General features: G+C 36.5%; 1 protein-coding gene across 1 annotated transcript; it reads right to left on the bottom strand.

Annotated features, from left to right (window-relative positions):
* Positions 1-1071: 1071 nt before the first annotated feature.
* On the bottom strand, positions 1072-11823 carry fblim1 (filamin binding LIM protein 1). Its single transcript, XM_024269060.2, has 8 exons — positions 11177-11823; positions 10621-10959; positions 6704-6867; positions 5998-6100; positions 5751-5920; positions 3898-4076; positions 3644-3764; positions 1072-1609 (listed from the first exon to the last, which is right to left on the bottom strand). The coding sequence occupies exons 2-8, from the start codon at positions 10934-10936 to the stop codon at positions 1508-1510; spliced, it is 1155 nt and encodes a 384-aa protein (XP_024124828.1). The 5' UTR covers positions 10937-10959; positions 11177-11823; the 3' UTR covers positions 1072-1507.
* Positions 11824-13587: the final 1764 nt, after the last annotated feature.

The raw sequence follows: 13587 nt of genomic DNA on the forward strand, positions 1-13587 counted from the left end.
TCCTGTATCCGTAGAAAAAGAGTAAAAATAAAATAAAATTGAATTAATTAAATAAATGTACATATATATCCACAGAAAAAAAAATTAAAAATAAAATAAAATAAATTATAAAATAAAATAATACATTTAATATATTGTGTCCTTCAAAAAAATGTAAAAGTAAAATAAAATGCAATTAAGTTAAATTAATAAATTGCAACTGCATATTAAAAAATACATCCAAATTAAATTATTATAATTTGCGTGAAATTGCATGAAAACGTGGAAATTGCCGAATTTTACACTTTGCCACAAAAAGGTCACCAAGTCCTGTGGCCATCCCATAATAATAACCAATCTTCCTTTAGATATCCTCAACTCGTGTGTTTTGTTTTCGTCACTGGACTTTGTGGACTTCGAAATAATATATTTTTATGAGCCCCATAAAGATTTTGGCCCCATTCATGACATCATCACAGTGACGTCAGCATTTTAAAGGGGTCGTTCACTTTGCCCTAAATTCATTTTCAACCATACTAAATTTCAGTGAGTTTTTGAGTGTGGTGGAGGTAAAAAATCTGCAGTTTGGAAGAATAATAGCTCAAACAATCTGACCCTTGGAGATCAGAACCGCTGCGGGACATAAATATATAAATACTTTAAGGAAATGTGCATACTACAGGGTTTTCAAAACCTTTAATATAATTCAGTTATTTTACAAAGACACATAAAAAGTCAAATGAAACAATTTTGGATTTTGCTATATCTATAAGCATACAAAATTGTACTTTTGTTCTTTTAAATTTGCAGTTTTATATTCACGTGTGTATTGACAGACATCAGGAAATGCTTTGAATATATGACTCACCAGCAGGTTGTGCTTTCGTACTTTCATCAGTTACGGCTAAAAAAACTAGAATGATTGAAAGTTTCTGTATGTGGTAAAGTGCTGTGACCTCCTATAAGGGCACAAAGTTTTGCATCAACAGTTCCTCTGTGGACACTTTAATCATGGCAGTGTAATACAGTGTCAATTTACACTAATTAAAAAAAACATAAATAAAAAAAAAACATTTTGAAAGAAAAAAAATGTATAGCAGAAGCCATTTTAATGAATACACATTAAATAATTCAGTGATCTAATTTTTTAATTCAGTTTATTTTAAAATCTGTGTTTTCAATCTGCTTTAAAAAGATGAGAAACTCATTAAACAGAGACTGATCACACGATAGGTTCCTGTTGGAGTCATTTACTCTTCTGGATATTTTTTATACTATTAAACCACTGGAGATCATTCTAAGTCTACAAATTCTTGCTATGTCTTTTCTGTCAGGTTCTATAAATATTTTTGGTGCTTTTTTTTTAAAAGAGTGCAAAATTATCAAGTATAAGATGTGGGTAAGAACTGGTGTGAAAACAACTGAAGAAAGTGTTTGACATTCATAGAACTGTCTTCAGTGCGCCGTCTCTCAGTGTGTGGAACAGGCTTGGGCTTGTGGGATCTTTCCCTCCACTAGTGGTTTCACCTCACTGCACCCCCGAGGCCAAGTTCACATGGCAAGGCTTACAAAGCAACTTGCCGTCTAACGGGTAGCAGCCGTGCTCGTGGGGGAGCTTGATGACACAGACCTGCAAACAAGATGGAAGACCTGGTGAAGGGTGATGATGAGTAGGACAAGTCTATGTTTGTACAGCTGCAGCAGCATAGAGTCGTGTAGGTCAGGGGTCTGCAACCTTTAATACTAAAAGAGCGATTTCGTCCAGTTTCTTAAAGACTAAAACCCTTTGAGAGCGGCAAACTCTCACTTCAGGGTTAAGAAAATTACAATTTTTTTGTTTATTTGTAACATATATTTTTAAAATATTTACATAATTTAATTATAACCGTTTTCAAATTTTATTTTTTTTAACATCTTTTAATTTTGACAGCAGCATGTACAAGTTTCTTTCAAAATAAAATACCCCCTGAGTCAGATAACCTCCTGCTGCAGCAGATTTTCTCAAACAAGAACTATTCCATCACTATAAATTTGGTGCACCTTCATCCCTTTTCTCCTTTTACTATTGAATAGAAACATGATAAAATTGATGTGGGATATATTAAAAAAAGATCTTTATGTGCTTTTAAGCTTTTTCTAATAATAAATGTCACTGACAGTAGATTAAACCTTTTACCAGGATTTTGCTCAGTATGGGGGCCGTTTGTGAATATAAGTACAATTTTAACATCAGTATTTTTAGATATTTAGCATATTTTAGGGGAAAAAAAACAGGTCTCATTTTTCAAATGCATATTTTCCCCTTTTAAATTAATGTATTAAAAAATGTTACATTTACTAACTAAATATTTACTTTGCAAGCTATATACTTATTTTTAAGCTAAATATTTAATTCTAAACTAATTATTTATTTTAAAACTATATATTTAACTTACAAACTAAATATTTAATGTTTTGAAATTAAACATTTAGTTTGCAAATTAAATATTTAGATCTGAAGTAAATATGTATTTAAATATTTATTGAATATTTACTAATTACTAAATATTGAACTAAATATTCCAGTTTTTGAGCTAAATATTTAGTGTGTAAAAAAATTTAGTTACCTCATGAAATATTTTGCTGAAAGTTAAAACTGACTAAATATTTAAACTAAACTAAATATTCAAATCCAGGCTTAATATTTAGTAAATAAATATATAGCTAAAATATCTAGCTTGATTTTTTTTAACTAAATATTTTTTTAACTAAATGTTTAGGTTTTTTCACTAAATATTTAGTTATTTTCAATAAATATTTAGCAAGAGAACTAAATATTCAGTTCCAAAACCAAAATTTAAGGTTTTTTTTCTACCAAATATTTCACTCCAAACTAAATATTTTGATCCAAACTAAATATTTAGCTAGGATCTAAATATTGAGCTCCAAACCAAATATAAAATGTTTTAACTACATATTTTCTCTCTTTTTATTTTAACCAAATATTTAGCTTTGACCTAAATATTTAGCTTGGAGCTAAATATTTAGGTCAGAGCTAAATATTGACTTTAAAACTAAATATTTAGTTAAAAACTAAAGCTTAAATATAAAAGCTAAAATATAAAATATAAACACTAAATATTTAGTTACAAACAGCTATTTAATTTGAAAAACTTAAATATTTAGTTTGGAAATTGAATATTTTGTTCTGATCTAAATATTTAATTTGCAAAATAAATTTTTAATTTCATAAAATGAAAAAAAAGTTTGTAAGCTAAATATATACTTTTCAAATAAAAATTTAGCTTAGAATTACAAATTTAACTTAAAATTAAATATTTAGCTCGCCAACTAAATATTTAGTTAATGTAACATTTATAAATACATTAATTAAAAAGGTGAAAGTATGGATTTGAAAAATGAGCCCTGATATTTTTATCCTGAAACATGCTAATTATCTAAAAATATTTATGTTAACATATTACTTTGCAGATTTACAACTGGCACCCCATAGTTCAGTTATCTGATATGTTAAAAATCTAATCATAAAACAAAACTTTATTAACTTAAAACAATGAAGTATATTTAATCCATATCAGTAGTATTTCTCTTCAGAGCCTCCGTGGAGGATAAATGGTGGATCTGGAGCCTCAGGTTGCAGACCCCTGGTATGGGTGATGCTTACCTCACACCTAAAGCAGTTCTCATGGTAAGAACGACCCAGACATTCAACAATGTAGCTGTCAGTACCGTCTTCTTTGGGAATGATTAGTTGATTACAGACACCACACTCAGGAGCATACTTCCTTTAAACACAACAATTTCAAGCGTTATATCATCATGTCTTTATATGTTTGTTAATGAGTCAAAAACCAGGAAAAACACTCTAAAATGTCTTTTTTTTCATGACTTCAATATTATTTTCAACTTCTTTCATACCTGTAGTAGTCCAAAATGCAGTAAACTTCTCCAACTTCTCCTTGAGCGAAAGTCTGCTCTCCGATCTGCTGGTGACATGTTGTGCACGTGAAGCAGGAAGGGTGGTATGGTCGCTCCAGTGCATGGATGATGTCGTCTATGATGGCCTCCCCACATGCCCAACAAAGCTCCAAACTGGCCTGAGACAGAGAAGAAAATGCTTTTTAAAAGACTTGTTTGGTAAATATCCATCTCAGTTGTATTCATGTGGGTGGATTTATTGCCTCACAGTCATAGTTTCTTCTTAAAGTCGCACTTTGATCATCTTTTGATTTATTCTGAAAGTGTTCCCAGAGGTCTTTTAATTATATTTATGCTATTCTGGGTTCATTACAAATTCACCTCTAAGTTGTGGGTGGGACTGTTGGCATGGTGTAGCCCCGCCCACATCCTTTACCCTCCCTGTTGCTGAGAGCTCAGAGCATGGAACTTCCCAACCAGCAAGGCCAAGCGGGCCATATGGTTTAAAAGTAGGCAGAAAGTGTGGGGCCCAATTCCAGTATAATGTGGCCCCACCTATGTTTGCCCACATTGGCTTAAGTGGGCACTCAGTGGGCTGGCTCAAAATGCTAGCCAGTTGCTCGGTGGGCAGTGCAGCAAGCTCTACTGCGCAGGGTTTGGCAGAGCAAGTGAGTGCCGCACCCAGAGGGCCAGCTAAGCAAGAGTATGCCATGCCAAGGGGCTGGGATAGCAAGCAAGTGCCACACCCAGGGGTCAGGAGAGCAAGTGAGTGTCGCGCCCAGTGGCCGCCAGAGCAAATGAGTGCCGTACCAAGGGGCCGGCTAAGCAAGCGAGTGCCATGCCCAAGAGCCAGCAGAGCAAGAAAATGCCACGCCAAGGGACTGGGATAGCAAGCAAGTGCTCCGCCCAGGGGCCGGCAGAGCAAGTGAATGCCGTGCTCAGTGGCTGGCAAAGCAAACAAGTGCCCAAGAGCCAGCAGATCAATCGAATGCCATGTCCCTTGGACGGCAGAACAAGCGAATGCCGTGCCCAGTGGCCGGCAGAACAAGCGAGTGCCGTACCAAGGGGCCGGCTAAGCAAGCGAGTGCCACGCCCAAGAGCCAGCAGAACAATCGAATCCCACGCCCAGGGCCCGGCAGAACAAGCAAATGCCATGCCCAGGGGCCGCCACAGCAAGCGGGTGCCCAAGACCCGGCAGAACAATCAAGCGCCGCGCCCAGGGCCCAGCAGAACAAGCGAATGCTGCGCCCAGTGGCCGGCAAAGCAAATGAGTGCCGCATCCAGGGCCCGGCAGAGGAAGCGAATGCCGTGCTCAGTGGCCGGCAGAGCAAGCGAGTCCCCAAGAGCTGGCAGAACAATCAAACGCCACGCCCAGGGCCCAGGAGAGCAATCAAACGCCACGCCCACGGTCCGCCAGAAGAAGCGAATGCTGCATCCAGGGGCCAGCAAAGGAAGCCTATTTCCTGTCACAAATTAGCTATTTTTTTAAACAGAATTTTTTGTCTGCTCCTGACTCACATTGATTTGAAAAAAGAAATACTTAGAAATACTTTTAAGCTAAATAATCTTTTTCTATGTCCTTAATTATAAAAAAAAAAAACATCAAGAAGATGTTAAAAACACCCAAAACACATTTTTCTTCTTTATCTTGAACTGAGTAGAAAACAATGTTTTAAGTTTTTTTACTTTGTTTGATTAAAACTTCTTGCTGGTTTTACCTTCATATGCACAAACCAGTTTATCCGACTGTTTTGTGCAATATAAGCTTCTAATAATAATATAAGCTTCTCTTGTCAAAGAAAATCTGTTTAGTAGCCATATATCACAGTGAAGTTGAGTTGACGTGGACCTACCTGGTAACATTCCTCACAGATAGGGATCATTGCTTTGTTGTAGTAGAGTTTACCAGCCAGAGGAATGTGACAAGATCTGCACTGGAAACAACCGGCATGGTAAGTCCTGTTCAGAGCCTCAATGGCAGTTTCAAAGAGGGCTATTGGTTTCCGACAAAAGCCGCACAAGTCTGCAAAGAGAGCAAAGTGCCAAAGTAGGTCATAACAATGTGCAGGTGCACACAAAAGCAAACAGTAGTGAAGTTACCGCTGCTCTCCCTGCCTGCTCCTTCTCCAGTCGTGTGTCTTATTCCATTGGATTCTTCTTTTTCTTCTTCTCTTATGCCATAAGGTGGAGTGATTCTTTCCATCTTGAAGGAAAATAACAAACGTATGGAGTTTACACGGCAAAATTCAAGGAAAAAAAAGAAACTGGTGGCGCTTAAAGAAAAAAAAATCTTTAACATATTGTAACTTTTCAACCCTTTACTGGATAATGCCATCAGATTCTGAAGGAGAAAAGCGGCTCACACCGCTTTTCTCCTTCAGAATCTACTGGCATTATTCGGTTAAGGGTTGAAAAGTTACAGTAAATCAAAGAACATAAACACTGGAGCTCTGGTGTTAAAAGGTTAAAATAAGAATTTCCTGTAAAACCCTTTTTTTGTCTTTTTAAAGAAAATGTTTTCTATTTTAGGAAATGTTTTACTTATTTCTAGGGGGTTTGTTTTTGCAGTGCTTACATGAAAGAATGTTGCTTGAGCAAGATGAAGCAATGTGTGATATCATCAAAAGATAGTATAATTTATCTAGGAAAGTCTTAAAACTTTTTAAAGAAATTGTTCCCATTTATTTGTGTGGACTTTATATTAAATTCTGTATGGAAAACATTGAGAGTCAAACATTTAAACACAATTTTGGCAGCTGTGTGGAAATAAAAATCGGCATTTTGGTTGAAGGAGAACTATGGCTACCTCTTTCTGTTGTATTGGCTGCTGATCTGGATGATGATGAGAAGGCGTTTGTGCTGGAGGAGCTGGCAGAAGAGCGGCTTCTTTTGCTTCAGAAGGCATCGTTTGTGGAGATGGATGCCGTACATCGAGAGGAGGAGGAGGAGGAGGAGGAGGAGGAAAGAGCTCTGATGGGGAGCAAGAAAATACACCTTATTTTAAAGCCATGTTGTGAAAATAGAATCAACAGCAGAAGATTTTGTGATCAACAAACTCAATTGAGGTCTTAAACATTTGCAGTTCTGCAAGAAGAAATAGAAAAACTAAAGGAAAAACATTTGTATGCTCTCATTTTTGCTTAAATTTTATTCAGAAGGCTAAAATACTGCAAACATGAATTTAAAATACTAATCAAAGAGTTATTTTAAGCCACTTTGAAGTTGGCCCATATGTTTTAAAGAAAAATATAAAAATAAAAAAAATATGATTTATGCAGTTCTATAGTTCTCACTTTGGTCTGCAAATATTTGCATAATTTTTTGGTCTAAACCAGAGGTTGGCAACTTTTAACAGTAAAAGAGCCATTTGGGCTTGTTTTCTACTGATAAAAACCTTGAAGGAGCCGCATAGTCTTACTTTAGCATTTAGGAAATTTGGATTTGCATTCATGACCTTCTTTTTTGTATAAATATGAATTATGTCTATTTTTGGCAAAAAACAAAAGCAAAAGTATAACAAGAAACTAACATTTCTCAAAATGGGATTTTTTAAACGTTTTTACCTTTTATATTTAGTTGATGCCAAATTAGCGAAAATGCTAGTTCGTATCTTAATTACTAGCGAAATTCAAAATTAGCATAAGATTCCTCTGAAAATTAAATCAGCCAAATATGTTAGCATGTTGCTAAAATAAAAGCTAAACACTGAATTAGCCTAAAAAATCAAGTTGATAACAAATGTGCCAAAAATTTTAGCATATAGGTAAAATATTAGCTTAACTCCAAATTAGCATACAAAATTTCATTTGAGGCCAAATTAGTCAGAAAAAAGCTAGCTCATTGCTCAATTACTAGCTGAACTCCTAAATGGCCTAAAATTCCTCAGTAAACTAAATTAGTCAAGAAAGTCAGCCTTGTTCAAAAATAGAGGCTAAATTCTAAATTATCCCCAAAAAACTTCAGTAGATAACAAATTAGCTGAAAACATCTGCATGCTGCTAAATTATTAGCTAAATCCCAAATTAGCATAAAATTCATCAGTAAACTAAATTCATAAAAAAAATGTTTGTCTGTTGCTAAAATAGAAGCTAAACTTTAAATTAGCCTAAAACCCCCAGTAGATAACAAATTAGCCAAAAACGTTAGCATGTTGCTAAAATAATAGCTAATCTCCACATTTAATATTTTATTTTTCTTCACCCAGAGAGCCACCAAGGAGGGATAAAAGAGCCGCAGGTTGCAGACTCCTGGTCTAAACCTGCTATTTACAAATGAAAAACTACACTTAATAAGGCAAACAAATGTAAACTTTGAAAGAAGAATGATTTTATGGTCATTGTTGACCCAAATACATCAAATCGCTCCTCCCTGACTTGAGAAGGACCACATATGAAAAGACTAACAAAATGTTCGGTTGCTTGTTTCTCTTAAAGACATGTTTCCTTCAAAACAGATTTGTCATCTTCATAAAATGTGGGCGTGGCTATAGAGTAGATTGACTGAAAAATCTTTTCCGGTTCTGGTTTGTTTTAACCCTGAACAGGTTATGTGGGGCGACACTCCATTCTCAGTAAAGATTAGTAAAACAATTCTCTTATATTTTACACAAATGTTTTTTTTTTTTTTTATCCCAAAATCAGGACAAAAATAATAGTTTTCTGCACCTATCAGCACATTTCTCCAGACAGCTATCCCATTTGCTCCAAAGAACTCAGAATTTAAACTTGAGAAGCCTGACTGTGTGAATTTCCCTTTAAATCATTACCAGATAATGCGTTTGAATGAAGGTCAGTACAGCAATAAAAGTCTGTTGATTCATCTACAGCAAGCTAAAATCCCAAACACACCTTAGGAGGACTCAGATGAATCAACTGAATAAAGACAAACCATTTAAAGTTACTTTGTCGTATTTTTTTGAAACCATAAATCAATTTTAAAGTTTTGTTTTATCATGTGTTGCTTCATTACTGTGTTCAGCTTCTTACGTTTTATCAAGCCTGTCAAGCTGGTTCCTGATGCCGTGATCACGTTACTATTGCTTTGGTCAAGCGTGTTGCAAACAGTGCAGCTTTCTGCAGACTAGAGTGCAAAGTTTTCTTGACTTTACAGAGCCTGCTTTCCTGTAATCACAGTGAAAACAAACCATGCTGCTCATTGGAAACAGGCTGAAGACCCAAAGCCCCAGTGAGGTTTCATGTAGAATGGAGGTTCACATCCTACCTCCAGGTCAACTCATCATTTCTATTTTCTAATTCGTTTTTTCATGTCTCTCTGGGTTCGGCCTCCATTTCTGCCACTCAGATGTGGTAAAACAACATTACTCAATCTCACTTGAGGAGATGTGATTACTCACTGATAGTCTCACGAATGACGAGTCTGGTTTGTTTCCTGTTTATCCATTCACCACTTCATACCTCGCCTACGTTCACCACAGCAGTTGTTAGCTACCATCAATAGTAAGGAATTAGCACACTAATTATGGCTTCCTGAATCCTCCTTTCTTAACTCAGACTTTGTTAGTCTTGTGATTACAGACGAAAACTTTTAGACCAGACCTGTTTTGCTTTTTTTGTTGCTTTTGAGTGTTGCACATGGATCAGGGGGTCTCAAACTGGTGGCCCACGGGCCCCCAAGTTGATATTTTGGGGCCCCTGCCTTAATATGAAAGTTCAATGTCTTCTAAGTAGTATCTCCTGTATGTCTACACTTCTTTGAATTTTTAATTACTTTGTGACGTTACAGCTTGATTTATGTTTAAAACTTTTGCATTTGCTATTATTGTTGTTTCTGGTTATCAAAAAAGTCCTTAGCAACAGTTGCTAGCATCATTAGCTGCTGTCGTTTCACAGGACACACAGAAGATATTGCTTACATGGACGTTAATAAATGTTTAACAAACTTGTCCTGTAGACATAGACAATAAATCAATGACATAGACCAGGGGTCTAAAACTGGCGGCCCGTGGGCCATTTGTGGCCCCCACGTTGATATTTTGCGGCCCCCACCTTAGTGTGAGAATTAAGTGTCTACTAAGCAATATATTCTGTATGTTCACACTTCTTTGATGATGTTGTGTATTTGCTTTTTGTGAATTCAGCTTCACGCTTAAAACTTTGCATTTGCTGTTGTCGTTGAATCTGGTCGTCAGAAAAGTCCTTAGCAACAGTTGCTAGGGTTGTCAGCTTTTGTAATTTTACAGGAAACGTAGAAGATATTGCTTAGTAGCACATAAACATGAACAAATGTTCAATAAACTCGTTTAGTGAACAAATAAAATGGACCAAAGATATAAAAACAAAGGTCCCAAACTGGCAGCCCCAATTTTAATATGAATATTCAATGTCTTCTAAGTAGTATCTTCTGCATGTCCACGCTTCTTTGATGATAGTTTTGTATTTGCTTTGTGATATTTCAGCATGTTTTACAGTTAAAATTTTCGATTTGATATTATCGTTGGATCTGGTCGTCAGAAAAGTCCTTAGCAACAGTTGCTAGCGTCGTTAGCTCCTGTCGTTTCACAGGACATGCACAAGATATTGCTTAGTATTACGTAGACATGAACAAATGTTCAATGAACTTGTTCAGTAGACATAGACAATGAACCAAAGATATAGACCGTGGACGCAAAAGCATATTTTTGGAACAAATGGAACCCCGTACACCCCAGCCTCAATCCAGTTTGAGAACCCTTTTTCAAAAAGGAAAATACTTGGAGCTAAATACCTATCTTAGTTTGGTCTACATTTTCCTGCAGTCCGGTTCGTGCAGGTGCAGGAGTCCAGGCCTTTGCACGAGTCCGGCTTTTACCGTTTACAGAACCGCAGGAGTCGGAGGGTGAGTGGTCCTCTGACCCGCGTCTGAAGACAGGTAAGCTGCCCGCCGGGCCGGCCCTGGAAGGCGTGTCCTGCGTCTCTGCGCCCGGCTGTAAGCTGTAGGCTTTGAGGGAGGGCTGCCGCTGGGTGACAGTGGCTCGATGAGGAGGCGCCAAAGTGATGAAGACGGAGGACACCATCCTCTTTGGGGGGGCTGCTGATGCCATGATGGAGGAAGCTCTCACACAAACTGACAGGAGAACAGTTCTGACTCACTTTGTGCTTTCATCAGACGGGAAATAATATATAAATATTCATAAACAACTAGTTTAATCAGAATTTTAGCGTTATGGAAGTGTTCTTCATCTTTGAAGGGGGCCTCTACACAATCACAATCATCTCAAGAAAAGGATGAAGAACAAAAACACACATTTTAAAAGTCTATTTTGTATATTCTTGACACGTACCTGTGGGAAAACGTTGTTCAGAGACAGCCCTTTGTCTCCTTTCTCCTCTGTATCTCAAACCTTCTGGTTTATTTTCCCTCCCACGAGCAGAAGACTTCACTCTTGGTGGAGAGGGGCTCCAGAAGGCCACTCCTTTTTCCTCCTTTATCTCCCTCCCTCCCCAGCGTTACCATCTGTTGACCCCTCCTCCTCCTCCTGACAATGCCACCTCCCTCCAGACCGTAAAAGGTGAACAGTTAATCTCTGGCAAAGTGCAGTAAAAACCATGACACATTTATTCACTATGAAAGGCTGGCAAGCACACAAGCCCACATACACTTGCATGTGTGCACACACACCCACAGCAGGTTATGCAACCGCGTGGAGAGCTTTTCGTGTCACAAAGCTCTTTGCTTTGGCATAAGAAAAGCAACTCCCAAATCTTCTGACTTTTGCAGAATCGTGTGAGCCTAAAAGCTTCTTCATTTGCGTCTTATTGTTGTGAAAGCTTTTTTTTTTTCTGCAGCCCTCTTTGGGTCTGCCTTCGTTTTTCTTCTCCCTCTTTCCTTCTTCCCTTCCCCCCACAAAATCATATCACTTCAGTCCTGACTCACTATCAGAGTCTCTATGGAGGGATTTTTGTGCCACCATATTACAAGAAAAAGTCACAGTTTTGAGATCAAAATTTTCTAAATTGCAAGAAAAATATTAAGTGAAAAAAATTAATAATTTGCAAAGAAAAACATTTAATATTTTATTTTAAAAACGTTTTTGCTGGTTTCAAAAAATGTTTTGTGTTCGCAAACTTTTTTTGGTTTCAAAAAATAATAGCGAGATGAAGCACAACTCATCTAAAAAAACGCAAAAAATATTTTTTGAAAGCAAAAAAAGTTTGCAAACACAAAAATATTTCAAAGCAAAAAAAAGTTTCTCAAAACTTTTTTGGGAAAGTAAATTTTTTTCTTGCAAAAGCAAAACAAAATTTGAAAACAAAAAAAGTTTGCAAACGCAAAACATTTTTTAAGTGCAAAAAAAATTGGCAAAAGCAAAAACCATTCTTGAAAGCAATTGTTTTTCACAAAAGCAAGAAAATTTTTAAACCAAAAAAAGTTTGCACAAGCAAAAATATTTTTTTTAAACCAAAAAAAAATTTGCAAAAGCAGAAACATTTTTGAAAAAGCAAATTAATTTTTGAAAGCCATAAAAAGATTGCAAAAGCAAAAACATTTTTTGAGAGCAAAAAAATTAGCAAACACAAAAATGTTTTTTGAAAGCAACATTTTTTCTTGCAAAAATAAAAACAAAAAATTAAAGTAAAAAAAAGTTTGCAAACTCAAAAATATTTTAAAGTGCAAAAAGAATTTGCAAAAATCATTTTTGAAAGCAATTGTTTTTTGCAAAATTAAGAAAATGTTTAAACCAAAAAAAGTTTGCAAAAGCAAAAATATTTTTTGAAAGTAAAAATAAGATTTCTGAAAGCAAATTATGAAGTTTTATTGCTAACATTTTACATTTTGTTTGAAATTCGGAACATTTTGATTGCAAAACTGTGACTTTTGCTTGCAAAATAGTGGCACAATAAGCACTCCATACATCTCTTGCTTCTTCTAGGACCACAAAGACTCTGCAGCTCAGAGTGTTTAGTGAACTCCGTCTGACTCTGGTGAAGCGTTGGTGCACAGGAGCAGGATTACAGTGCTCTGAATCAAGGCATTGTGAAAGAGGAGATGTTCGCTTTGAGCAAAGAATGGGAGCTCATTTACAACAAGAAGTTATAACAGCACGTAAAGTAACATTGTAGCTCAACTTTTCCTAAATTAGCTAAAAAGAACAAAGCGATAATCATCTGTTTCCCCGGTTTGGAATGCACGGCGAGGGTTAATGGGAGGTGGCAGTGAGGAGAAAGATGGGGGTCTCTGTTGTTCCAGCTCTTTGGAAAGGAATGCTGCTGTGATGTCATGACTGCAGAGGGGAGCATGCCCAGTGAAGACATAACATGCCCAGAGAGGAGACAATTCCCGGACCTCCATGTTTCAACACCCCGACGAGTCTTAATCTCATCCCTGCCTTTGCACTCTTTGTTTTCAGTTAAATAGAAGTAAATAAGCAAAAAAAAAACCTTCATTGTACATGAAAAAACTCCATAGTTTACTGTAACTTTTAAATCTTAACATGATCAATGTAATTCCAGTAGATTTTGAAGGAGAAAGGCGGCTCACGCCGCCTTTCTCCTTCAAAATCTACTGGAATTACATCGATTGTGTCAACGGTGTTTAAGGGTTAAAGAGGAGCTGCAAACGTTTACACTTTAAAAAATCAGAAATGGAGGTAGAGTTTCACAGCCCCCACTTTCACATGTTGTGTCATTCCTCAAAAATGCTGTTTGCAAAGTGAAACTTGTCTTAACGCTCCCAAATACAGAACCTTCCTCT

The sequence above is a fragment of the Oryzias melastigma genome, linkage group LG5, assembly GCF_002922805.2.
Source record: "Oryzias melastigma strain HK-1 linkage group LG5, ASM292280v2, whole genome shotgun sequence".
NCBI lineage: Eukaryota > Metazoa > Chordata > Actinopteri > Beloniformes > Adrianichthyidae > Oryzias > Oryzias melastigma.